Genomic DNA, 26,447 nt, shown 5'->3' with positions numbered 1-26,447 from the left:
TATTTATGTCAAAACTCATAATTATAATAACTCAAGTTATGTATATTAAATTATGAAGATAATTCATTTTATCTTTTTAAATACTTAACATGTTTTCATTATAAAGTTGGAAAAAAAAAGGGGTTAAATATGTTTGACCCCATGTGATTAACGACTTTATTTTTTTCAACTTAGGTTTCAATTTGTATCGTAGATGCTATCTCGCTTATAGCTAAAAACAAACATGGTACTTTCGTCCAACTTTTGTTCAAAATTTGATAGAAATCCACACCAATGCCTTTAAAAAATGGACACGTGTCTCTATACCTCATTAAAATAAATAAATAAATAAACATTAAAAAAATCTGAAAAAGTAAGGGTGGCTAGAGCCATGCACCCTCGACCGGTAGAGGGTCTGAATCTTAGCAATATTTTATTTTATTTTTATAATAAAAAAAGATGTATTTTGGAAATTTTGATATGATTTAACGAAAGTCTTAGTAGATAAGTACATTGCAAACATTTGAAATTTCAATACTATAAATTGAGAGTTTCTTAACATTGGGGAGTAATGTCAAATCGAGTGAAAGTTCAAGAAAATTTTATGAAGTTTTCCCATAAATTAACTTGAATCTTAAACAATCCATATATCTATAGTGTGTATATAAATTCATTATCCGCTATGCAAATATCTATGCATATACATAAACATACTCACGTACACAAAAACACAAATATATCTATATTAAAACTCACAAAAATAATAGTGCAAGCGATATCTATCATATTAGGAAGAGAATTGCATTATATAGTTTAAAGTACTTAAATATGTTTTCATTAAAAAATTTAGGGTTAAACACGTATTACTCATTGTGGTTTAACTACTATATCTTTACTAACATCAGTTTCATTTTGTATCACATATGGTGCTTCATGGCTCGCCTATGATTTAGCTACATTCATTTCGGACGACCCTGGTGACACCTTCCTGATAGAAACACATTGAACCCTCTAAAACATTTCATTTTCACACCAAACACTAATGGTTTTAAAATTATTTAAATACTAAATAAATATGACCAAATTCTAAAACCTGACAATACAGATATAAAACAAATTTACAGGAAAAACAAAGAAAACAACCCTCCCCCTCAAACGGACACAAACTATATAAACTCCCAAATTTGAAAGAAACAGAACAAGAAAAGCAAACACAAAGGACAAAGGGAAGTAGATCGAACAAGAGAGCTGATGAAAGAGATTAAACATCCCACATGGAGAAGTGATTCCTTTTTAAAAGTCCTAGAATAAAGTTATAGTGAATATTATAACACACAATGAGCATCTGATGAGTTGCGAATGACCCTTTTTCTGATGCTCATATTAATTAATGGTTCAAAAATTATTAGTTAAATGTGCTATGAGAGGATCTAATTCCAATTTCTTCTGAATCCAAGCTGCCATTGAAACGATGCGTCCATCACCTTCAAAGTTCAAACCATGGTGTAAGACACAGATAGATCACAGAGGGTACCGGCCTTTATTTGATGATCGAGCATCATCTACAGCAATATTGTACGTGGAATCAGGTCTTTTTTTTTTTTTGGCAACGATACGTGACACCCAAGGAGACGTTTGTAGCCCGTCTTACACCATCATTTGGGGCGTGTTTGGCAATGGCCAAACCAAAGCCATTTACTATTCATCATATATAATTAAACTTCTAACATTTTTAATTTTTACATTACATTAATCATTTTTTACTATTATTAATTCAAATCAAAAGATTACTATAATTTTTTTTTTTTTTTTTTCATTTTTTCTCACACTATCACTTCCAACTACAGGCCATTGCTACAGTAACAAGTCATTGCCAAACATAGCCTTCAACTTTGGTAGCCTAACAGGCATCATCTACAACAAGCTGCGATGGTCTTTTTATTATTTTTTTTATTTTTTTATTTTCTATTTAAATTTGGTAGGTTAGGGAGACCAATTGTGGCTATCCTACTTAGATGTGACCATAATAGTACCTACCCTCTGGGGACCGTAGGCGCTCCCTCAAGTTCGACTAAGCCATATAGCCTGACTCAGTCCCACTAGGATATCAATGGGAATCAAAGGCGGCTAATACTAATAAGACATATGTGAGGATTCTCTATTGCGGAGATTCGAACTCATGTCCTAATACATACCCTACCATTTGAAAATTTCCTTGTGTCATTGATTCACCACCTTTGATGGTAAGCTGCTAGGGTCTCTTAATTTGCTTCCAACTTTACTCTATATACCGTTTGTTTTATTCTTTGTATTGCTTTTCCGTTTAGGTTTTATTGTTGGGGTAGCCCATCCCGTTTCAATTGTACTGTCTTTGTAACCATTTTCTCATTATTGACTAAAAAAAAAAAACCTATAATCTATATATATAGGTGGTTCAAGAAACCTACACACAAGTCCCATGCATATTGAAGCTTATTCTTCTCTGCTGGCGATGTGTCCAAAGGGAGAGAAGGATGTTAAAAAGCATAGCTTAAACGCGAAGCTGTATGACGCTTTGCTGAAAGAAGACGCAGAGAAGGTGAAAGAGCTCTGTGAAAATGTGGAGGAGCAAGGATTGCACATATTGACAATACACGACGACACAGTGCTCCAAGCCGCCACCTACTCCAACCAATCCGACTTGGTGCTCAGCCTTCTAGAGCCTTGCCAGCCTGCCACCTCGACAAAATGACCCGGCAAAACCTCCAGGGAAACACTCTCCTCCACGACGCCGCCACGTCCAATTCCAGCCAGTCACTCGCGGTGGCGAAGAAGGTGTTGGAGAAAGCTCCGGGACTGCTATGCATGCGCATCCACCTCGGAGAGACGGCGCTTTTCCGGGCAGTCCGTCATGGTAAAATGGATGTGATAGGATTTCTTGAAAAACAAATTGGCAGTTATGATAAAGAAAATCAGCAACCCTTCCTTCAGAGGAGTGATAAAACTACAATTTTACGCATGGCTATTCTTGTTCAGCACTTCGGTAATTAAGTCCGAGATATGCTATAGTGCAATAAAAAAATTATTTTTGGTTGTCTTAGGTGGCAAAAGGTCACATGCCCCCATCAATGAGTGGGGCCACAACAACTATAGATAGGACTTGTTACATTTTGCCACCTAGGACTTTTATAAACCAAAAATTATATTTTTATTGCAATTTCTCATTATATGTGCCGTTTTGGTTATCTAATGCATGAAATTGGGATACAGATTTGGCTCTGCACATTGCAAAACGTTTTGGACACTTAGTTGAAGAAACAGACGCGGACGGGATGACGGGTCTTCAGCTGCTATCATGCAACCCTGGAGCTTTTCGACGTGAACCTAAAAGGGAATTCTTGGAGCACATCGTCAGTTCTGGTTCGTTTTATCAAGTCTTTATCGTGTTATATAGTGTTGTCTCCTTGTTTGTATGATTCGTTTTTTTTTTTTTTTTGGTTTTGTTTTGGAAAACTTTTAAAATCTCTCCGAACTTTTATGAGTTTTTAAAGTACTTTTAAAGTTCAAAATACTCTCAATTAAGAGTATCAAACTTTCAATATATTTCAATTTACCTCATTCCGTTTGAATTTTTCATTAAATTTTGTCAAAATTCTCAAAATACTCATTTTTTAATTATTAAAAAAAAACTATAAAGATTCACACGTTTATTATTATTATTATTATTTTTGTAAAAAAATATTTTTGCAATATCTTTGCAATTTTTTATTTTTTATTTATATAAGAAGTTGATTTTTTTGAGCATTTTGACAAAAAGTAACATAAAATTCTAATGGAAATGGGGTAATTGAAAGTTCAATGCCCTTAATTGAGAGTTTTTAAATTTTGGGAGGTACTGTCAAAACGAGTGGAAGTGCATGTGAGTTTTTAAAGTTTGATACTCTCAATTACGAGTATTGAATTTTCAATTATCTTATTCCCGTTAGAATTTTTCATTAAATTTTATCAAAATTTTAAAAATACCCATGTTTTTTTATTATAAAAAAATTATAAAGATTCACACGTTTTATTTTATTTTTATTTTAAAAAAAAAAAAAAAATCTTTGCAATTTTTTTACTAAAAGATAGGGTATTTTAAGAATTTTGATAAGATTTAACGAAAAAAAGTAACAAAATTGAGTAATTAAAAGAAATTAAAATTTTGATATTGATTGAGAGTTCTTGATATTTGAATCATATTTTCAAAATGCGTAAAAGTTTAGATAAGGTTTGTGAAGTCGATCTTTCCTAAAAAGTAACATTGAAATTAAAGTGCCTTTAGATCGATGAAAAGGTGGCATTAAATGAAATTTAATGCATGAAATTTTTTTGAATAAGTTTAAATTGCTGAAGAATTTTTTGTTCACGAAAATCGTTGTGTTATGCTTAGATGGTGTAGAAGAGCTTGCTCTATTATTTCTCCATCCCCTTGGAGAAAAACTAAATTTTATGTGCAAAAATTACTAACTTAAAGTACAGTCAACTTACATTGTACTTCAGCCAAACGAGTGCCAGCTGAAAAGTAAGAGGAAAGATATAAATCAGCTGTGAAGCTTGCCAAGTTCTTAATAGAAACAGATACCTCGTGGGAGGCTACTTATCCTGGAATTGACCAGAACAAGTCTAGGCTTCACAAATATGGTGGTAATACTCCAAAACCAGAGACCCCCGTGAGTTCACTTGGTCAAGGGGAAGGGGAAACAGGAACCCCTTTGTTTTTAGCAACTAAATCCGGGTGCGTAGAGATTGTTGAAGAAATACTCAACACATACCCCCAAGCAGTGGAGCATATTGATGAGAAGGGCAGGAACATATTGCATTTAGCAATCAAATACCGCCAGTTAAAGATATTTGAGCTACTAGCCAAAGAGGGAGTACCAATGAAGAGGTTGGTTAGAAAAATTGACAAGGAAGGGAATTCTACACTGCATACAGTTGGATTAAAAATTAGAGATTATGTACCTGAGAAGATGCAAGGCCTTGCTCTTGAATTGCAAGAGGAGCTGATTTGGTTTGAGGTGGAGTTTCAACTTAATTTCTAGTACCCTTTTTTCTTACTGCTATGGACACACAAGCACAAAGACCGCTAAACTACCATTTATCCTAAAAGTTTAAGCTAATATTAAGATTTAAGGATGAACAAATTTACTCATTTAATTTAGGGTAAACAATTTACAAAACCTCATGAACTTTCACCCGTTTTGACATGACCTCCCAAAGTTAAAAAACTCTCAATTCTATCCACCTTGAACTTCAAATTTGATGTAATTTACCCCCTGTTAGGATTTGGCGTTAAATTCTAACATAGGCTATGAAAAATACCAAAATACCCTCAATTATTCCTTTGTGACCATTTTTTTTTAAAAAAAAATTGAGGGTATTTTCATATTTTTCATAGCCTCAGTTAGGATTTAACGTCAAATCCTAACGGAGGGCGTAAATTGCATCAAATTAGAAGTTTGGGAGGTAGAATTGAGAGTTTTTGAACTTTATGGGAGTCACGTTAAAACAGGTGAAAGTTTAGGGGTCTTTGTAAAACTTTTCCTTTAATTTATACTTTAACACTCCTGCTTCCGTATGTGGCTTCAAATTTTCACTTAATAAGTGAAGCCTAACATGTAAAACATTTAATTGAAATAGAAGGTGAATGAGAGAGATAAGGTTCGAACTCAAGATGTTTGTTATATATATTACCATGCTAAATAATCATTCATCCTAAAAGCTTAAACTAATAGGAATTGATTAATTTAATCATTTATGGGCTATCTCGTGTTCATGTGCAGCGTATAAAGGAAGTCCTTCCACTCCATTTAATCGATCACCGCAACAGTATGAAGCAGACTGCAGAGGGGTTCTTTGCTGCAACAATAAAGAGCTTCGAAAAGCATCTGTAAAATGGCTAAAGCGGACCTCAGAAGGATGCTCCATTGTTGCAGTTCTTATCGCTACTGTTGCCTTTGCTGCAGCCTACACAGTCCCTAGAGGCCCTAATGATACCGGTATCCCAATCCTCCTCAATCAACCTTTCTTTGTTGCCTTTACCGTTACTGACGTGTTGTCCCTTTCATTTGCTTTGACATCAGTTGTTATATTTCTCTCAATCCTCACATCACCATTTCGACTTGCAAACTTTAGGCATTCTCTTCCAAATAAGCTGATGTTAGGCTTTACATTTTTGTTCCTCTCTGTGTCCATGATGATGGTAGCATTTGCAGCAACAGTCCTCCTCATGTTACACAAAGGGGAAAGTTGGAGACAAATTCTCCTATATGCCTTCTCTTTCTTGCCAGTCGGCATCTTCGCATTGTCATATTTCCCTCTCTATCTATCACTATCAGAAACCTACAAATACTTGCTCAAGAGGGCAAGCCAGGCAATTCCTTGGAACCATTGTATTTCAATGCTATCTAGGCTGACCAATTTGTTCAGCTACTACAAAACTCAAACCTCTAATTTCTTAGTTTGAGAAGGTACATGGCAGTTGGCCTTTGGAACTAGTACTACTATGTTGTCTTTAGGAATTTTCCATGGATGAAGAAAGTGTGCAACAAGTTAATCAGTTATAATATGTCTTAAAGAGTATTTTATATTAAATTGGCATGTCTTTAAAGCATATGATTCTCATATACACTTGTAATATGTAGGATTAATAGAGCATGTGATTCTATATACATCTAATTAAAAATACATTTAGTGGTCTGTTATGCATTTTTAAAAAAAATACATGTGAGAATTACAATATTTAAGAACAAATATAAACTTAATAAATGTGATTGGAGGAATTTTCTCCAATTCAATTTAGAAGAAAACTTTGTCATTTGTATAAATTCTATGTGAAAACTCACCTCATTGCCTCCTCACAGGCTCCAGGGCCTTACTGGTTAGACTTCTCATAGATTCCTTACCGACCCACCAATAAACTTCTTGTTGATAAGAACATGCAACAACACCATGGTTTGATTTCAAACTCTAAGAACCTTCAATAGATGAAACAGCTTCTTGGCTCACGCCCCAAGTTCCTTGTGTATCAACACAACCAAGGAAGCTTGGCATACAACAACCTCATGAACTCCTCTTGGGTGCTTTTGAGAGGTATCAAAAGAATGAACCAAATTAACCTTTTAAAGAAAAGTTTGAGTCTGTTCTGCATGGAGAAGTCTAGACATGATTAGGGTTTGACACCTAATCAGCCATGCATGTTTGAACATCAAGGCACATGCAAGGGAACATGCACTCTTTTGGTCTAAACCATGTTTGGACATGTGTCCTCCATGTCCAAACATCACTACTAGTGATGGTTCTTAACCTAGGCATGTCCCAATAGCTCAGAAAATATGCACTCCCTATGAAGATTCGTGTCCAGACATTATTCATCAAAGCTAATCAAGTTCGGACATCACAAGAAGCATGTACTTTGATGTCCAAACATTACAAGAAACATGTACTTTGATGTCCCAATCTATCAAACCACATTGCCACAAGTATATTTTTCTTGGTCTTGAATGAAACCACAAGTATATATATATATATATATATATATATATATATTATGAAAAGAATTTTCATTCAAGCACAAACAAAATACCCAAACACATCGGCAAGAAAGCTGGAACTCAGTTTTTTACATCAAACAACGAAAACCAAACCCAACTCAAACATGACAAAGTAACAGAACATCCACAAAAATTATATCAAATCATGTCACAAATATCAAAGTGTAGCATAAATGACAACATCCCAAAATGCATCACTATCATAACAAATCATCAAGACATGACGGCTTTGTCTTCTTCAGGTAACACAATGTGAATGCCAGTCTTCACATGAGACATGTTTTACTCCACATCCATTTTCATATCTCCACATCCCTTGCTTTAGCTCCTCCAATTTATTCCCATGACTCTAAATGAGTGCCTGAATAGTCACCTAACACTCCTCCATGGTAATCTACCGCTGAGCCATGGCAGTGAGCTGCTCCATATATATATATATATATATATATATATATATATATATATATATATATATATATATATATATAAGGGAAAATTACAGTTTACCCTCCCAAAGTTATCAGCGATTTGCAATTCGACTTCCAAAGTTTCAATTTTTTTCAATTCAAGCATTTCGTCAGTCATAGCCGCTTTGACTAACAGAACAGTGAAATCAGGGTGACAACTCTGGTGGTGATTGAGTATGGCATAACTACCGTGGAGTTAGCCCAATGCATAATGGAAAATGGGGTGTCAACTCCGGTGGTGATTGAGTGTGGTCTCACTACCGAGAGTTGGCCTCATATATGACTCCGGTGGTGATTGAGTATGGTCTCACTATCGTTGAGCTGGCCTCATGTATAACTCTAGTGGTAATTGAGTATTGTCTCACTACTGAGAACTGGCCTCGCAATGGAACTAGCACAAGATGATGAGCATGAGCATAAGCATGCATAGCATATGATTGTATGATGATGATGATTGATTTTGTATGATTTTTATACTAGATGTATCAATATGCATATGCGATTGGTATGGGACGGAACATATATGTATATTGTTATGGCTAGACATTGCATGATGACTTCCCTATGTTTTATCGTTGAGCTATGTATCTTGTAAGTGTGAACAAAGTTCAATTGTTATTTTGAATTAAACTAGTAAGTTTTATATTGCTGAGCGTCTCTATTTTATGGAGACAGCGGGCTCATAATTCCGCCTGTATCATGGGTGGTGGTGATTCTCATTGTGCAGACAATGTTATTAATGCAGGTACTTGGACAATAGACGATGACCCTGCGGCCATGTATCTAGGTCACCATGGTGTTTGAGGCCTGGATACATTAGGTGTTTATTTTGTTAGACTAGTTGATAGCCCTCTTTTGTAGAGCATTCATATATATGCTTAAGCATTATTATTTTGTATATGGCTCGTGTCGCATGTGACACTTTTGTATAGCTATTGTTTTGTATGTAAGCTTTAATCACTTAGATGTATTAATTAGCTTTGATGTGATACGTATGCCTAATGCTATTTATATTCTGCTGCAAAGATATGAACTTTGACAAATCATTGATGATGCATGTAGCTCTGTGTGGCATATTATACTGTCAATTAGGTTAATGCATGGGTTCATGACATATTGCGGTATCCCCATGCCACTGTGACAATCCGCTTTGTTGTGGGTAATGCTTTTTAAAAGAAAATTTTTTAGTCATGTTTTATTAATTGCGTCGTTACAGTGATCATGTGTGACGCACGTGATCACTTTATGCGTTTTATTACCAAAAATACGCCCATCAACATTACCACCCTCACGCACGCTCTAGCCAACTTAACTCATGCCTAACTCATTTTACCCACGCCCAACCTAACCCATCTAATGTTTAGGGTTTACTTACTTTAAACAACAAATAAACAAGTCAAAGCAGAAGCACGAGTTGAAGAAGATGCTGACTCACGATGGAAAGGGACGTGACGGAGGAGAACCCACCATCTCGACAACCACTCGAGAACCACCCAAACTTTGAACTTTCGCGCATTTGTGTACGAAGAGGTAAGTTTTTGCCCTTTTGGATTCGTATATTCAAACGAAACTGTGTAATAGAAAACTAGGGTTTTTGGTAATTTGGGGTTTTCGTGAGGGGAGTTTTCTTTGGTTATCCTTTAGTCTGTGATGTTGATTTATTGTTAACAAAAGTTGTTTTGTATTGTACTTGCATTTATTGCGACATTGGGTGAAGTTGGTTGTTTGTGTTGGAACAAAAGTGGTCCCCAAAGTGTACAATCTTGTTGGATAGAGATTTTTAACTGGCTTACCATGAAACTAGGGTTTTCGGTAAATTGGAGTACACTCAATGTTCACTTTTTAATATCATTGTAAATTTATCTTGCTATTGTGGTGCGCAAGACTGTCGAAAGCGTTTGTATTAGGCAGATAAAGTTTCTCATCTTAGTAATATTGTGTCGATTCCCCACAAACCTCATTTTTGTATGTAACCAGTCAAATTCTAATGTAAATTATCTTACAGGATTTTTTTCTATTTATTATTTAGTTCTATATCAAATTTTGTGTCTATTAATGGGGTGCTCGCTGGAGTTCATTATTCATATATGTTTCACTTCCTATTTCTAATTCGATGCCCTTTTCATAACATATATGTTGTAAATGGCATAGTAGTTCTTAAAAAAAAGTTTAAATCATTCTGTTCATTTTGATTTTGATGAAGTGACAAATGAACATTTGGAATGTATACAAATAAAGGGTTTAGGGTTTAGTGGGATCTGGTGGTTGATCACCAATTATCTTTGAATGCAAATAATTTTATGGTTGATACGGCACTTCAATGTGATTGTCACATTAACACGTGGAATGTATAAAACGGACTTACGGGTAACATTACTCTTTCTTAAAACACAAACAATTTCATTTTTTTAGGGGTGGAGCTTTTGTTGTACCGTAGCATTTTTTAGTGGTAAAAATGTATAACCCTTTTAAAACCTAAAAGGCATTAACGGTGCGCAGAGTTGAAATCAAAAGTTTTTATATTTCTAGCATGAGTAATTAGTCTTTTTCTACCACTTAAGTCCAAACTACGATTTGAATATCAAGTGAGTGATTAAGAAAGCTAAACCCTAAACCCTAACCCTAAAAAATATTTGAATTATCACCTGGTTGTCTTGCTTCCAAAATATTTGCATGTAATTTTAGTTTTAGTTTAGATTTGCATAACTTAATTCTTAAGCAGTAATTATATTTGTAAAGGTATTTAAAGTTGCTTGTCATATATTTTATTCATTAATTTTGTAGGATGTCTTTAAAGCTAGTGTTCAAGGTTAGTTATTGGGGTATAGATTCGACAGGAGTTCTAGTTGCAAGTACGTGGGTGGAGAAGTTACTGTTCATGGTGAAGGATACGATCATGATAACTTGTCTTTTTTTGAACTTGAAGATATTTGTAAAGACTACGAGTACAAGGCAGGAGATCTAATGTACTTCAGAGAACTTGATAAGACGTTAATGGATGGTTTGCATTTAATAAGCTCTGATGACAACGTATTGTTCATGGTTGGCTGCCATAAAGGACAATTTATTGTGCATTTATATGTTGTGTGTTTTGGGGAGGGTCAGGGTGATGTTGAGGAATACGAAGAAGAAGATGATGATGAAGAGGAGGGGAGGGTTGATTACAATGACCCTTGGTGGAAAGACAAACTCAGTGATGATGAGGATTTATTTAATGTAGATCTCGACGTAGGTGATACCAGAACTGGAACAATTGGAGCTGGAACTAGTGAAGCTGGAACCATTGGTGATGGTGATGGTGATAATGAGAATGAGGGTGATGAGGAAGAAACAAATGATGTACATGAAGATGATGAAGAAGATGGGAACCATGATGAGGCCCATCCAAGTGATGATTATGTTAGGTCCGAAAGTGGGCCTAAGAATAAGAAAAAATTTGAAGAAGTAGATGATGATACAAACTCTGAAATGGCTAGAAGTGACATACTGGAGTCACCACTGAATAGTGATAAGGAAGCTGAAGTTCCATCTGCAAAAACTCCCGAATTTCACCGAATGGACCTAGTTAACCCAGTGCTGCATCTCTACATGAGTTTTCCAGACATACAAACATTTAGAGAAGCTGTTAAAGAGTACAATCTTTTGAGGGGCAAGGAAATTAGGTTCAAAAAGAATGAAAGAAGAAAGTCTATCATTGTGTGTAAGGATGACAAGTGTTAGTACCAAGTATATGCAAGGCAGGTTTCTAATGAACAAACATTTTAGATAAGATCTATGCAGTCTAAACATGTGTGAGGTAAGCAATACAAGAACTACATCGTGAACTCAACTTGGATATCCAACAAGTTGATTGAGAAGTTTTGAATTCAGCCTAATATGCCCTTGAATGTCATACAACACGAAGTGAAGGAAAAGTGGAAAGTGAATGTAACTCCAAGTATGATGTACAGGGCTAGGGTCAAGGCATGTCAAAAAATATACGGGAAGCTTGAAGACCAATATAGTCATTTGTGGGATTATTGCGAGACAGTGAGACAAACTAATAAGGGAAGTTGTGTGATGATGAAGGTTGACAAACCAAACCCAAATGTGCTTCCAAAATTTGGAATATTGTATTTTTCTCTTACTGCAATGAAGAAGGGGTTTCTGGATGGTTGTAGTCCTGTTATAGAGGTGGATGGATGCTTCTTGAAAGGGTCATTCAAAGGACAACTGTTAGTTGCAGTTGGAAAGGATAGGAATAACAATATGTATCCAATTGCTGTTGTCGAAGCTGAGACAAAAGACTTTTGGACATGGTTTTTGGAAATCCTTGTGTCTGATCTTGGAGTACATGAACGGAGCTACAGACTAACATTCATTTCAGATAGACAAAAGGTAAGTTATATTACATTTAATTTTTGGTCAATAATTTTATATCACACTTAAATAAATTTGTTCAATAATTTTAGAATTTTGGTCATTTTTTCATGCATTATGAATTTGTTCTGTAGGGTCTCATGCCAGTTTTAGAGGCTGTGCTTCCAATGGCAGGTCATAGAATTTGTGTTAGGCATCTGTATGCCAACTTCAGAGACTTAGAAGGGCATAAAGGATTGGCATTGAAAGAACAGTTGTGGGCTGCAGCAACCGCATACACTCAACATGAGTTTACAGCTCATATGGAAGAATTGAAAAAACTTAGCAAGGATGCATACGAGTACTTGAATAAGATTGATCACAGTGGGTGGTCTCGGGCTTGGTTTAATGAATCTCCAAGGTGTGAGTTGCTGGTGAACAATATATGTGAGTGTTTCAACTCATACATCCTCAAGGCTCGTGATAAGCCTATTTTGACATTGTTTGAGATGATAAGGAAAAAGTTGTTGAGGAGATATCAGGTTAAGAGAGAAGGGATTGAGAAGTTGACTGGTAGGTTGTGCCCTAGAATTGTGCAAAAGTTGGAGGCAATTGAGTTAGACGCAATGGACTGCATTGCAACCTATGCTGGTGATGGAATGTTTGAGGTTACTGCTCCCAGCAACAAACAGTATGTGGTAGACCTACGTAGAAGACAATGTGGATGCAAGCAATGGGAAATCACTGGAATCCCCTGTCCCCATGCATTTGCTGCTGTACTCTATAATTGTGGGAATCCTGAGGACTATGTTGATGAATGTTACACAATCAAGAGGTACAAAAAGGCATATGTACCAATAATTTACCCAATGCCTAGTGAGGAGCAATGGATGAAGACCAGACATGATCATTTGGAACCACCTAGAATTAGAGTGACCCCCGGGAGACCAATGAGGCTAAGAAAGAGGGTTCCTAATGAGAGTAATGACCCCAAAAATCCAAACCGAATGAGGAAATATGGAGCAAGGATGAGATGAGGAAAGTGTACTGGTTTGGGTCATAATAAGAGGAGTTGTCCACTTAATCAATCTTCAGGAAGTCAGCTTAATACCCCCTACAGCAAGTGTAAGTGTTACTGAACCCTATTAAATCGTCCTTAATAGATAACCTTGGTTTTAACTAGCTTGTTTTAGACTTCACATGAATATGCTAATATTTTGTGCCATTTTTTATGCAATCACAAAGTGTTGCGTCCAATACTCGAACTACGGGTAAAAGCAAGGCACGAATTGTGTGCAAGGTAGACATTTTTTGGCGCTTGTACTGCCCCTTTTTTAGGGTTTGTAAGTAAATTTTTAGACTGAAAATTGGTACATTTGATGTTAGTAGAAAGCTAAGACGGTGAAAAATTGTGGTAGTTGTGGTCCCAACCAGTTATCAACTGCAGTAAAGGTACTTAGCAAGGATGTTGTTTTAGTTTTAGGTTTTCTCATACCCACGCATTTGCTATTTTTTTTACTTTATAATTTTTTTTTGGTCTTGTTAAGGATAAGGAGGACTTAAACAGCAAGAATACAGCATCTGGGTCAACCACTAGTCCACAAGCATATATCATACTCAAGGTACTTAATTATATGCTAGCCCTCTTTACTTTGTACATTTATTCACCTAAACCCTAAGATGACAGATAGGATCTTTGCTACCATCTACTACTTATTTATTTTATTTTGTTTCATTTGTTGTTTTTGTAGAAGGGTAAGGGGAAAGTTCAGCCTACACATGCTCCACGTGGATCTCTCCACGTGGATCTGTAATCCCCAGTCTTGTTGATGAAAGAGAGCACACACCTCCCCCTGAATTTGGACCTGAAAGAGGAGTAAGACCTCCACCTGTTGAAGACTAATATAGCAATCTCACCCCCTTTGAAACTGGAGCAGGAATTATCTTACCTCTAGTATGGGGCAAGATGGAAGGTATAGAAGATATAGAAATTCATGTAATGGTCACAGGAGGTCCTGCATCAAAGACTCATATATCTGATAAGGTTAGATGTATTTTTCATAGTACACTTACAAGGGCTCCTGTACATATTGACCTCACTGAAGAGGTCCCTACTGCAACTCAACCTTCAAATACAGGGCCTAACACTAGAGGTGGTGGAACTAGACGGAAAACTATAGGTGGTAGACCTAGAGGGGCTAAAATTGGGGGGGGGGGGGGGATTTGCAGTTCGAGGTGGTGGAGGCAAAAGTTTCGTAGTGAGGGGTGGTGGAGACAGAAGTGGTGCAGGAAGAGGTGGTGTAGGCATTAGTGGTGCAGGCAAAAGTGGTATAGCTGCACCTACTAGTGCTACAGCTGCAAGTACTGGTGCTGCAACAAAGTCTGATACTATTGCAAAGTTGGAAGAACGCATTGTAACAACAATAGAAAATGATATTGAAATTGTGGAAGCCAAGAGAAAACGGCTGAATCCAAGATGGAAGCCCTAAAGTCATGGACAATTAGCCTTATGTGTTTTTTGTTGCTTTGCTATGTTACATTTTTTGTTAAATTGTTAGTGTCTTTGGAAGTTGGTAATGTGTATGGATAACAATATATGTGGTTGGAAGTTGGTAATGTATATGGATAACTTTTTACCTGGTTGGAAGTAGGTAGGAAATATGGACATATTTTGTACGGAATTTGTGAATGTGTTGTAGGCTTAGTTACCTGTTGCAGCTTTTTTTTTTTGCTTATGATGTGAAGCTGCTTAGATTGTATTTCATATATGTCTTTCATAAAATCGTTACTGAAGGGTATAGATTTTCGTATACCTTGATTTCTTTTTTATGGTATAGGTTTTCCTTTTAGATAATTTGCAAGTCGGTATTGGAATTATCAGGCACGAGCGTTATAATTCTTTGGTAAATCGTCATTATATCACCCATTTAAATTATAAGTGCACAGGAGAATTTTGTAATAAGGTGCATCAGCTGTAATGATAAAAAAAAATTTAAAGGTAAAAAATCCAACTCAATAAACCAAGTGACTTTATGGTCAAAGGCATGGCATACACTCAATTCATGTTTACATAAAACAGGAAATTACGTTCATATAGCAACTAATAACTTCATTAAAAACTACATTACATTTCAGATAAGCTTCTAGAATTACACGACTCTACAACAAACGATATTGTGCTCCCACAATTACACAAGTACAAAATACCACATTGTACTCCCTAAACCCTAAACAAAGTAACACATTGTGCTCCCAAAATGACACATAAAGTCATAAACATAAAAAACCACAATGTGATCTCAAAATTACATACACCTCAGTTCAACTTCATATGGCCAAGCTTGCATTCATACGGACCACTTTGAGTGTATCCAAACAACAAAACGAAAATGACACTTAAACAAACTACTCAGGAACATGCAAGAATTGTTTGGTAATTCTTCTTAACTGCATGGAGTTTGATCTCCCCAATCTCTACTTCCTTCTGATACCTGGCAATTTCTTTATCAATTTCTACCTTCACACACAGATTTTCTCTCTCCATTTCTACCTTCACCTTACTGACTTCAACTTCAACCATGTCTTCACACCGTTTTGCTTCTGACAACAATTTTTGGTGCTTTCGCCAGAACAAAGTTTCAACCATTTTACATCTCGCACACAGCTCAGGATCAATCCATTCAAAGTAACAACAATCTCGGTTGATCTGTAAAATAGTAAACAAATATTAATCACCAATCTAAACACATAAAATATTACTTTCTAATGACAAAAGCAGTTAATGACATTCCCTTTTAATTAGGGTTTTCACTCAAAATTAAAGTAATGAGTACATAATAGTTGGAACTTTAATTACGGTCTTATTTATATAACATAATGGTCAGAATTCATGTACAACAAATTTTACATTTAAAATAGCTAAATGGTGAAGTTTTTTCACAATCATTTTTTTTTTCAACTACGCTATCGAATATGATAAAATTCAATAGTGTAGTTGAAAAACCATTACACATAAAACTCGATAGCTAAATGATGAAAAACCATTACATAAGCATCACGCCTAAACCATTACACATAAAATTTTAAAATGCATAAACCTTCTGGATGCTCTTATATATTGACAATAAAAGTCATGCGCGAGAAGTATGACATGTTGAAACCACTCATGTGCGTAGATTCAAAGCACTCTTCCCTACAAATTTTCCAAACAATATTATAGCACATCCTAAACAAAGAACAAAACAAAGAACCCACAACCATAACCCTAAACCCTAATTATCAATACTCATCCTAAACACGTAACCAACAACGAAAATTAAAACCATAAACAAGAAATTAAAACAGGAAATTATCAATACTCATCTTAAACCCTAAAGAACCCACAACAAAAATTAGAACCCTAAACAAGAAATTATGTGTTCGAAAAACTTGCCCAAATTTTCGCAACTCATGAACCTACTCCCGAAATTGTGTTTTGTTTGAGCTATGTTTACAACCATCGGCCGCTCACAGTAGCAAAGCCTCTGGGGTGAAGATGAAGCTCCAGAACGCGACGTATACTCCATCGTTTCTCTCTCTCTCTCTCTCTTCGCAATAAATCCAAATATAACACAAAACAACTTTTGTTAACAATAAATCAACATCACAGACTAAAAGATAACCAAAGAAAAACCCCCTCACGAAAATCCCAAATTACCAAAAACCCTAGTTTTCTACTACACAGTTTCGTGCGAATATACGAATCCAAAAGGGCAAAAACTTACTTCGTTGTACACAAATGCGCAAAAGTTCAAAGTTTTGGTGGTTCTCGAGTGGTTATCGGGCAAGTTGTCTACCCAAAACCCCAGTTTTCTACTACACAGTTTCGTGCGAATATACGAATCCAAAAGGGTAAAAACTTACTTCGTCGTACACAAATGCGCAAAAGTTCAAAGTTTGGGTGGTTCTCGAGTGGTTGTCGACTTGTCGTGCAGGTTGTCGAGTGGTTGTTGAGGAGGTGGGTTCTCCTCTGTCGCGTCCCTTTCTATTGTGAGTCAGCAGCTTCTTCAACTCGTACTTCTATTTTGACTTGTTTATTTGTTATTTAAAGTAAGTAAACCCTAAACATTGATTGGGTTGGGTTGGGTTGGGCATGGGTCAGATGGGTTAGGCATGAGTTAAGTTGGCTAGGGCGTGCGTGAGGGTGGTAATGTTGATGGGGGTATTTTCGGTACTAAAACGCATAAAGTGATCACGCACGTGATCACTGTTCCGTCAATCAAAACGGCTTTGACTGACGGAATGCCTGAATTGAAAAAAATTGAAAGTTGGGTGGATTGCAAAAATTGAAACTTTAGAGGTCGAATTGCAAATTACTGACCACTTTAAGGGGATAAACTGTAATTTTTCCTATATATAAATTAAAGGAGACACGATTAGGATGCACCAAGATCACAACCAATAATAGGCCCTCCTATCAACCCTTTTCGTTCTTGCCCCCGAGGGACATTCATTGCATCGAATTTCTTACTTTGGAGGCCCAACAAGCTTTTGGTAGTTGGGCCCAAAAATTGATTTTTGACCGATTGAATTAGGCATCGTATTAGTTCTTTCTCCCAATTGTTGTAGTCCTTCAACTCATTTAAACCCCCTAGATTCCCCTTTCTTGTTCTTTCCCTAGTTTAGCATTTGTTTTCTTTTCTGTTATTTGTTTGTATTTTTGCTATAAATAAAAAAAAGGTAGAAAGTAGAAAAAGAAAAAACAGAAGTAATAAGAGGTTGCAAAAGATCTCAAAGCGATCATAATTTTTTTTTTGACATGTCCGTATAGGAGGAGGAGGATTCAAACTAGTGATCACCACTTCATTAAGCGTGGTCCCAGCCGATTAAGCCACCTCTTGATCCCAAAGCTATCATAATTAATAAACATATATCGCTCGTTTGCAGGGACGACGAACAAAATAACATTATCAGCAGGCGGCATTGTCAGAAAAATGCTATTTAGGTAATGCCCAACATGCATCAAATTCAACAGTTAAGGCGTTTCGTTCCCAACCATTTCCCACTCAAATTCCCACACTTTCGCGCCACCCAAACAAAACCTTTCAGCACGCCATCTTCCCTCTTGAACCTCTGCACAAAACCCCAACACCTTCAACAAATCCATGCCAGGTTCACCCTTCATGGCCTTCACCAAAACCCAGCACTCTCTTCCAAACTCATCGACTCCTATGCCAATCTTGGCCTCCTCCATCTCTCCCAACAAGTCTTCAATTCCATTAGCAACCCAAGTTCACTTCTTTACAACGCGAATTTGAGAAGTTTGTCAAATTTTGGTGAACATGAGAGAACCCTTTTGGTGTACCAAGAAATGGTCATGAATTCCATGTACCCAGATGAAAATACTTACCCTTTTGTTCTGAAGTCATGTTCTTGTTTGCCAGATGTTCAATATGGGAAAAGGATTCATGGGCATGTGGTGAAACTCGGTTTTGATTCATTTGATTTGGTGGATACTGCTTTGGTAGAGGTGTATAGGAACTGCGGTGATTTTGACAATGAGCACGAACTGGTTGTGAGAAAGTCTGTATGTGATTTGGATTCTTGGAATTCTTTGATTTTTGAGGCTTCTCGAGAAGGAAATGCCCAGGAGTGTTTTCGGCTTTTTGAGAGAATGAGAATGAAGAGAGTCGAGCCGGATTCGGTTACTATAATTAACTTGTTAAGGTCAAGCGTTGATCTGAGCTCGTTACTGGCGGGAAAGGTTATTCACTGTTTGGTTGTTGTGAGCAACTTGTGTAAGGATTTGGCAGTGAATACAGCACTATTGTCCATGTATGCCAAGTTGGGTAGTTTGGAAGATGCACAATTGCTATTTGAGAAAATGCCCGAGAAGGACACTGTTGTTTGGAATATAACGATATCAGCATATTCTCGAAAGGGGTACCTCGAGAAATCCCTTGAACTATTAAGGTGTATGGTAAGATCAGGGGTTAGACCTGATTTATTCACAGCATTACCTGTGATTTCTTCAATTACACAGTTAAAGTCTATTGAGTGGGGCAAACAATTGCATGCCCATGTGATAAGAAACGGTTCAGACTATCAAGTATCAGTCCATAATTCTCTTATTGACATGTATAGTGAATGTGATAATTTGAATTCTGCAAGGAAGATTTTTGACTCATTGATAAACAAGACTGTGGTTTCATGGAGCGCAATCATTAAAGGATATGTGACCCATGATCACTCTGTCGATGCTTTGTCTCTCTTTGCCATGATGAAAGCAGGAGGAGTAAGAGTTGATTTTGTTATAGTTATTAACATTTTGCCTGCTTGTGTGAATATTGGGGCATTAGAAACTGTAAAATACCTTCATGGTTACTCATTGAAATTTGGCCTCAACCTACTTTCCTCTGTTAATACGGCACTGCTCATCAGCTATGCAAAATGTGGATGCATAGAAATGGCCCGGATGATTTTCGATGAGGAGAAAATCAATGGAAAAGATCTAATCATGTGGAACTCTATGATCAGTGCATATGCTAAGCATGGAGACTGGTCTAAATGTTTTGAGTTGTACAACAAAATGAAGCATTCTAATTTTAAACCAGATCAAGTCACCTTTCTTGGGCTATTGACAGCATGTGTAAATTCAGGCCTCGTTAAAGAAGGGAGGGAGTGTTTCAAGGAGATGATGGAAACCTATGGTTTCCGGCCAACCCAAGAGCACTATGCTTGCATGGTTGATTTATTAGGGCGTGCTGGGCAGATGGATGAAGCCAGAGAACTTATAGAAACTATGCCGTTCAAACCAGATGCTCAGGTATGGGGACCATTGTTAAGTGCTTGTAAGATGCACTCGGAAACCATGGCTGCGGAGTTTGCCGCTGAGAAGCTTATAACTATGGAACCGAAAAACGCTGGAAATTACATATTGCTCTCCAATATTTATGCTGCAGCTGGAAAGTGGGATGGGGTCGCTAAAATGAGGACCTTTCTTAGAGATCGAGGATTGAAGAAAACCCCTGGCTCTAGCTGGCTAGAAGTAAATGGACATGTACATGAGTTCCGTGTTGCCGATCAATCGCATCGTAGTTCGGATGATATATACACCATTTTAAGAAACCTGGAGTTCGAAATCAAGGAGGTTAGAAAGAAGAGTTCAGAAACAGTGTCTTAGACTTCAATTTTGTTCGTTGGAGAAGTTTTTGAAAAGATTTTACCCTCTTATGATGTCTCTAAATGCAGAGTGCATCTGAATGCCATTAACAGCCTTGTACTGAGATGGATTCATATGGGTTGATATCAAAATAGGTAATATCACAAGAAGAGTTTTAGTAGAGTTCAAAATTTTAGCTACCATTTCATGGAGCTTTTTTGATTAGCAGCCACCTAAGGTAAGCCAATTTTCATGTTCAGAGGCTTCTTTTCATGGTTTGCCTTGGATATTACTTTCATGGAAAAGGTAAGGCTGCTTTAGTGATTGGAAGAGTACTTTGGGGAACAAGCTATTGCAGAATTCCAAGAGAACCCTAGAATTCTTTCTCAGTACCTGGATTCATCCTTCTAAAACTATACTGACTTGTCCCGGGAGAGACAGCGGCTCAATATAAAACTGCCACTGAATTGTCTTATTTCCAATCCCAACAAGGAATGGTTTCTGAGAATTTGCTTTTACCCTATCAATATAAAACCGATTACGTGGATGCCTAAAAGTTGTCTTGCATATTCGCATGGAATGAGAGGCCTGGACAAATCAACTATGCTAAGTCACTTTGTTTCTTTTTTCCAGTTTCACCACTACAAGTATCTGGATTCTCATGTTTGCATTGTTTTACGAATGTGGAAATTGAGTTACTGCAATAAGTGCAGCAAAAAAAAATTATGTTCTGGTGTGCACAGGGATGAGGGTATTTATATGAACATGATAGACTTTTTAGAAGAAATTAATGGAGATGATAAGATTCCGAATTTGGATAGGAAAATAGCCATGTAACATGACTCTATGATGGCAATATTCTGAGTCCTGACTGGTGAATATCACTCGTACAGTTGAAATTGCAGGAACTTGAAACTTCAGCCACAACTCGAGAGTTGAGACACAGGATCCATTAGGGCCTTTTGCTATGTCTCAGTTTCAAGAATATTTTACAAAAGCAAACCCAAGAAAAGAATTTGGAAAGACCGCCGGAAACTCAAAAGAAACAGCTTTGTTTGTTAAAACTTTTTCTCTTCAAAATAAAAACATTAACAAACAATCTAAAACACAAAATACTGTTTTCACCTTTATGTTACATTAGAACACTCTTTCAAATAAGAAACAAAAAAACACCCTAAAAGAACATTAACTAATAACCAATGTAGCCTACGTATTTAAATTAATATAAGTAAGTATCATAAATGTCAAAATTAATCAGTTGGGACTGGTTGAGCCCAACATTTGAGTTGGACAAACAAAATTTGTCAGCAAGAACCCATAAGCCATTCAACAAGTTTAAGCCAATTTCCTCAACCAGCAACTTCTTTCATTTGGAACCAAAATTTTGTTTATGCTATGAACCTTCTTCCTTCTCTGCAGCCTGCTCTTCTTTTGGAATACTGCTGCTTGCAGGTGGTTTGAAAGCTGGAAGAGGATAAAGAACATGTTAATGACTCACAATTTACAAGAACATGAAGCAAGATCATGGAAGTATAAAGCATGGAAATCAAAGGTCACTAAAAGTTATATTCATGCAGGACTTCATATAATTCTAAAACAGTACCTAAATAAAATAACCATTAGATAATACCATTCCCAATTACTAAAACGAATAACTTTGACAATCAAATTTGAGATGATTCAATCATTTTCTGAAGTGCTATGACCTAACAAGCCCAAATCAATGAATAATGACTGAAAATAACAAAAGAAGAACCCAAAAAAGAAAAACATAAACTATCCAAGATGATAACTACTTATTGTTTGTTGTAAACAAACATATCATGTCAATAATAATAATCTAAGCAATTATAAATAAGAAACATTAGCAGTTGTTTTGCTGAAAGCACAGCAATTTGTCATAGGGTTCATAATAAGAGGGAACTTATTAGACTCACATTTTTTTTTGATAGATGATCCAGCAAGACAAGTAAGCCTTGACTTTGTATCAGCCTCAGCCAATGGGTTTGGCTTTTCTTTAACGGCCATGCGAACATCCCAGACACGTATAATCCCATTCGACGATGCAGATGCCACTAGATACGGATCCTCACCAGAAGCAGTACCATCACTCCTTGTGAGAACCACAATACCTTTCAAACGGTTAGAATGTGCATCCTCAATGCTATATGCAATCTTGCCACTTTTTGTGTCCCATGCAGTGATAGTCCGGTCCTCACCACCAGTATATAGAAGTCCATTCTGTCAATTTTAAACAAATTTTAGTAATTGAAATGAGACACAATTTGCAAAGAAAATCTAAAATGGGTTTAATGGAACTTAGCTCATAACTTTTGATATGTAATTCAATCTCATAAAAGGTAGAAGAGGAATACAACCCAAGTACACGGGGAGTATACAAGAAAAACACACATAAAAAACTCTAAGAAGTCAGAAAAAAAGAAAACTGTTGTAAGTAGCTATCCAAACATAAAGAGTTTTGAACATAATGACTTTTAACTCTTTTTTTGATAAGTCATAATGACTTTTAACTCTATCACCGTCTCTTCACAATATTTGAAGTATTGAGCTTTGCGTTGCATTATCTCTAAATGCACCACATTAATCACAGAGGAATCATCTTTCAAACTTCGATATTGCATGGCTTCTAAATTGACCTCTCCAACAAGCCAACAACTTGACCACCCATTGGAGCATAACCTACTCAATCCCAAGAAGACGGAAAATCAATATTCACAAGTCTCTGGACACTTCACAATGGATCAAAAGATGATGAATGGTTAGCCTACTCTATTTACACATACAACACCAATCCGCCACAGTGACGTGTCTCTTTCTCAAGTTATCCAAATAGTATCCGAATAATCCATTTAGTTGTTTTCCATCTCCAGAAAACAATCCTAGTAACTGAGAATAAAATATTGACTCCCATAAACATGAAAGATCGCATGTAAGCCTAAAAATGGTGATACTTCGCAATATCAACCGTCTATATTAATTACAAGAATAAAACTACACTAATAACTCCCTACCACTTAGTCATGTTATAATGCTAATATCAAGATGGCCAAGGGGAATACCCCTTATTCCTTTTTTATTTTTCTTTCTCATGGCATATAAGTTACATTATGGTTTGGGACCATTTCATTTAGAACAATATATATATATATATATATATATATATATATACACACAGAAAAGCATGATATACCTTGTCATGTGGGTTTTAGAGGCTCCTTATGATCAATTAGGTATTTCACTTTATCGGGTTCAGCAACTTCTTTAATATTTTTCTTTAGTATGACAAAAATTAAATCTCGCCCAACTTTATTTCGAACACTAAAAAAAAAAAAAAAACAGACATTGCATCATGTCTGAACTAAGAATAATATTATTAACAGCAGCATGCCATGAACAAGGGTAAGATAAACACTACTACAAGATTCCGTTTTGGTCTGGTTGCATTTGAATTGAATCCATTTTGTCTCTATTTATAATAGAAGCATCACCACGAGGATATAAAAGCAGCTTAAACTTTGCTCTTAAAATTAGAGCAAAGAAAGTAGAGAGATTTATCTTTCCTTCACTAATGAACAATTTCTACCCAAAAAAAAAAAAAAAAAAAAAAAAGGCAGAACAAATTGTAGAGGATTTCAAGGAACATGACAATGGCACTAGTCGCATAGTTGGAAAAACAGAAACAAAGCTTGTGAAACAAGAACGAACAAGGATAGGAATTCTACTGGATAAAAACCAAGGAACCTGTGAATGCCATTCTCTCACGCATAAAGCTTCATCAGGCATAACTTATTAAAATCCACAAATTGGCAATGAAGTATGCATGGAGTATCAATCAGCTACCAAGTGAATGGAAAATACAGCTCATGCCATATGAAATTGTCTCTACACATGAAGAACTTGCATAACATAATATTGCCATGTAAGATCTAATAACTCAGAAACAATAATACTACTAATACATGCACTTTGAATCACCAGAATTCACACGAAATTGGAAGCAGTATTTGAACAAAAAGAGTCTTCTTCAAGTTGCAAGAAAGACTAGCAGTTCAAAGGTGGCATGCTGTGACTCAAAACTGCAGGAATTGGGCAAAAAAAAGTAATACCATATACTACTTGTGTTGTGCCCATTAACAAGCGGTGTCACTAGAATTCCTTCTTCATTATTCTTTCCTGATGCAGTAATGTCCAGACTTTGTTATGAATTCCTTCTTCATATATATGCACTTCGAATCACCAGAAATCACATGAAATGGCTCAACTATCAAAAGCTGTTTCAGCCCCAAATACCTAATAATATCTCTTTCTAAGATCTAATAACTCAGAAAAAAAATAATACTACTCATATATGCACTTCCAATCACTAGCATTCACATGAAATTGCTCAAATATGAACAGCTGTTTCAGCCCCAAATACCTAACACCCAAAATTTCATTTATTTCCCGCACAAGAAGGTCAACAATCAATATGCACAACTACTGAAAGCAAAAGGAAATCAGCAACCATCAATACCCAAAATCACAGAGATCCCTACAAAAACAAACCTCGCCGGGCGCGGCACAGAGGACCCGCTTTTGCTTAGGATTCTCCAACTCGCAGACCAACCTGGCGTCCTCGGCCTCGTGCACTCCGACCTTGTCCTCCGCAACCATGAAGAACCTGTCCCCACCCACATCAAATTTCACCAAGCTGGCCTCCTTCCCGATCCTACCACAAAAGCTCCTCTTACCACGCACCAAGTTGAGCATCGCCAAGCACCCGTCCCTGCTCACAGTCAGAGCCAGCTTCCCAGATGGGTGCACAGAGAGATCGTTGACGGCCTTCCTGTGGGGGCGAAGAGACTTGAGGAGGACAAAAGGGTCGGCGTCAAAGATGGACACGGAGCCGTCGGCAGCGGCGGAGATGAGATTGCGAGGGAAGGAGAGGTGGGGAGGGGAGAAGAAGGAGAGGGAGGTGATGGAGGCGGAGTGGTCATGAAGAGAGCCAAGGTAGGAGGCTGAAGGCAGGTCATAGAGATGAATGGTGTCGTCGGCGCCGCCAGAGGCAGCGACGTTTCCAAAGGCGGCGACGGTGGTGATGGGGGATTGGTGGGATGGATAGGAGAAGAGTGGGGTGAGGGAGAGGCTTGGGGCTTTGTGGGGTTTGAGCTTGAAACCCCATATGTATTTCTCGTATGAGCCTGCAATCAGACTCATGGTTGGTTGCTGGAGCTCTCTGTCTCTCTACTTTTGATTGCCTCACTGAGTCACTGGACAGGGGAGGCAAAGGAACGAAAACCCTCTGGGGAAGAATAAAAAAGGCCGAGGTTTTAGTTTTGGGTTTAGGTTTAATTTTTTTTTGTTTTTGTTTCCCAAAAAAAAAAAAAGAAAAAAAAAAAAAAAGAAGAAAGAAGTGAGAAAGAGTGTAAAATAGTGATGAATGACAAATTTAATGGTGATTTTAAAAATTATATTATTTTTGGAGTAACGTAAGATAAATATAAGAAGTACTTATAAGTTATAGTGGAAGCGATACTGAAATTAGCGCTTTACCTATTTGGGCACCCTAAATTTATATGCAAAAATATTTTTTTTGATATAATTGACAGTTGTTTATGCAATTTGTGAGTTCAATATGTTATTAAAATCGAGGGATTTGACATGTTTAATTTAATGAAGCATGTTATAATTGATTTATATAGGCTTATATACATGTTTCGACACAATATGAACTCGACATTCGATATTTAAAGCTGATAATTTTTTATGTAACTTGTGAACCTAACACAACTTAACATGAAATTAGTAAGTTAGGGTTCACGAGTTTAACAGTTTAATTTAATAGATCGGATTAGGATTGACGTGTATAACCTATATCTGAACACAATCCAAATTAAATACGCAAATATAAATTATCACACCTAATTTTGGATATAAAGAAGTGAAATCCAT

General features: G+C 36.6%; 2 protein-coding genes and 2 pseudogenes across 2 annotated transcripts; 3 read left to right on the top strand and 1 right to left on the bottom strand.

The window, feature by feature from the left end:
- Positions 1-2,470: 2,470 nt before the first annotated feature.
- Positions 2,471-6,463, top strand: LOC132169464 (uncharacterized; annotated as a pseudogene).
- A 6,215-nt stretch (positions 6,464-12,678) lies between these two features.
- Positions 12,679-14,844, top strand: LOC148588125 (uncharacterized; annotated as a pseudogene).
- Positions 14,845-18,291: 3,447 nt separating this feature from the next.
- LOC132171713 (pentatricopeptide repeat-containing protein At4g19191, mitochondrial-like) lies at positions 18,292-21,285 on the top strand. The gene has a single exon (XM_059583099.2). The coding sequence runs from the start codon at positions 18,342-18,344 to the stop codon at positions 20,514-20,516; it is 2,175 nt and encodes a 724-aa protein (XP_059439082.2). The 5' UTR covers positions 18,292-18,341; the 3' UTR covers positions 20,517-21,285.
- Positions 21,286-21,685: 400 nt separating this feature from the next.
- LOC132170690 (Transducin/WD40 repeat-like superfamily protein) lies at positions 21,686-25,817 on the bottom strand. The gene is made up of 3 exons (XM_059581769.2): positions 25,062-25,817; positions 22,433-22,736; positions 21,686-21,959 (listed from the first exon to the last, which is right to left on the bottom strand). Exons 1-3 carry the CDS (start codon positions 25,710-25,712, stop codon positions 21,889-21,891), a joined length of 1,026 nt encoding a protein of 341 aa, XP_059437752.2. The 5' UTR covers positions 25,713-25,817; the 3' UTR covers positions 21,686-21,888.
- Positions 25,818-26,447: the final 630 nt, after the last annotated feature.

Source organism: Corylus avellana, chromosome 1 (assembly GCF_965113065.1).
Source record: "Corylus avellana chromosome 1, dhCorAvel1.hap1.2, whole genome shotgun sequence".
Classification (NCBI taxonomy): domain Eukaryota; kingdom Viridiplantae; phylum Streptophyta; class Magnoliopsida; order Fagales; family Betulaceae; genus Corylus; species Corylus avellana.
Note: the sequence above shows the minus strand (reverse complement) of the source record. Positions and strands in the feature narration are given on the sequence as shown.

Coding starts and splice junctions, on each gene's coding strand:
- LOC132171713 (XM_059583099.2), top strand. CDS start 18,342: ATGCCCAACATGCATCAAATTCAACAGTTAAGGCGTTTCGTTCCCAAC.
- LOC132170690 (XM_059581769.2), bottom strand. CDS start 25,712: ATGAGTCTGATTGCAGGCTCATACGAGAAATACATATGGGGTTTCAAG. Junction 22,737..25,061: donor TCTGTGCCGCGCCCGGCGAG/GTTTGTTTTTGT, acceptor TAAAATTGACAG/AATGGACTTCTATATACTGG. Junction 21,960..22,432: donor ATCATCTATCAAAAAAAAAT/GTGAGTCTAATA, acceptor ATCCTCTTCCAG/CTTTCAAACCACCTGCAAGC.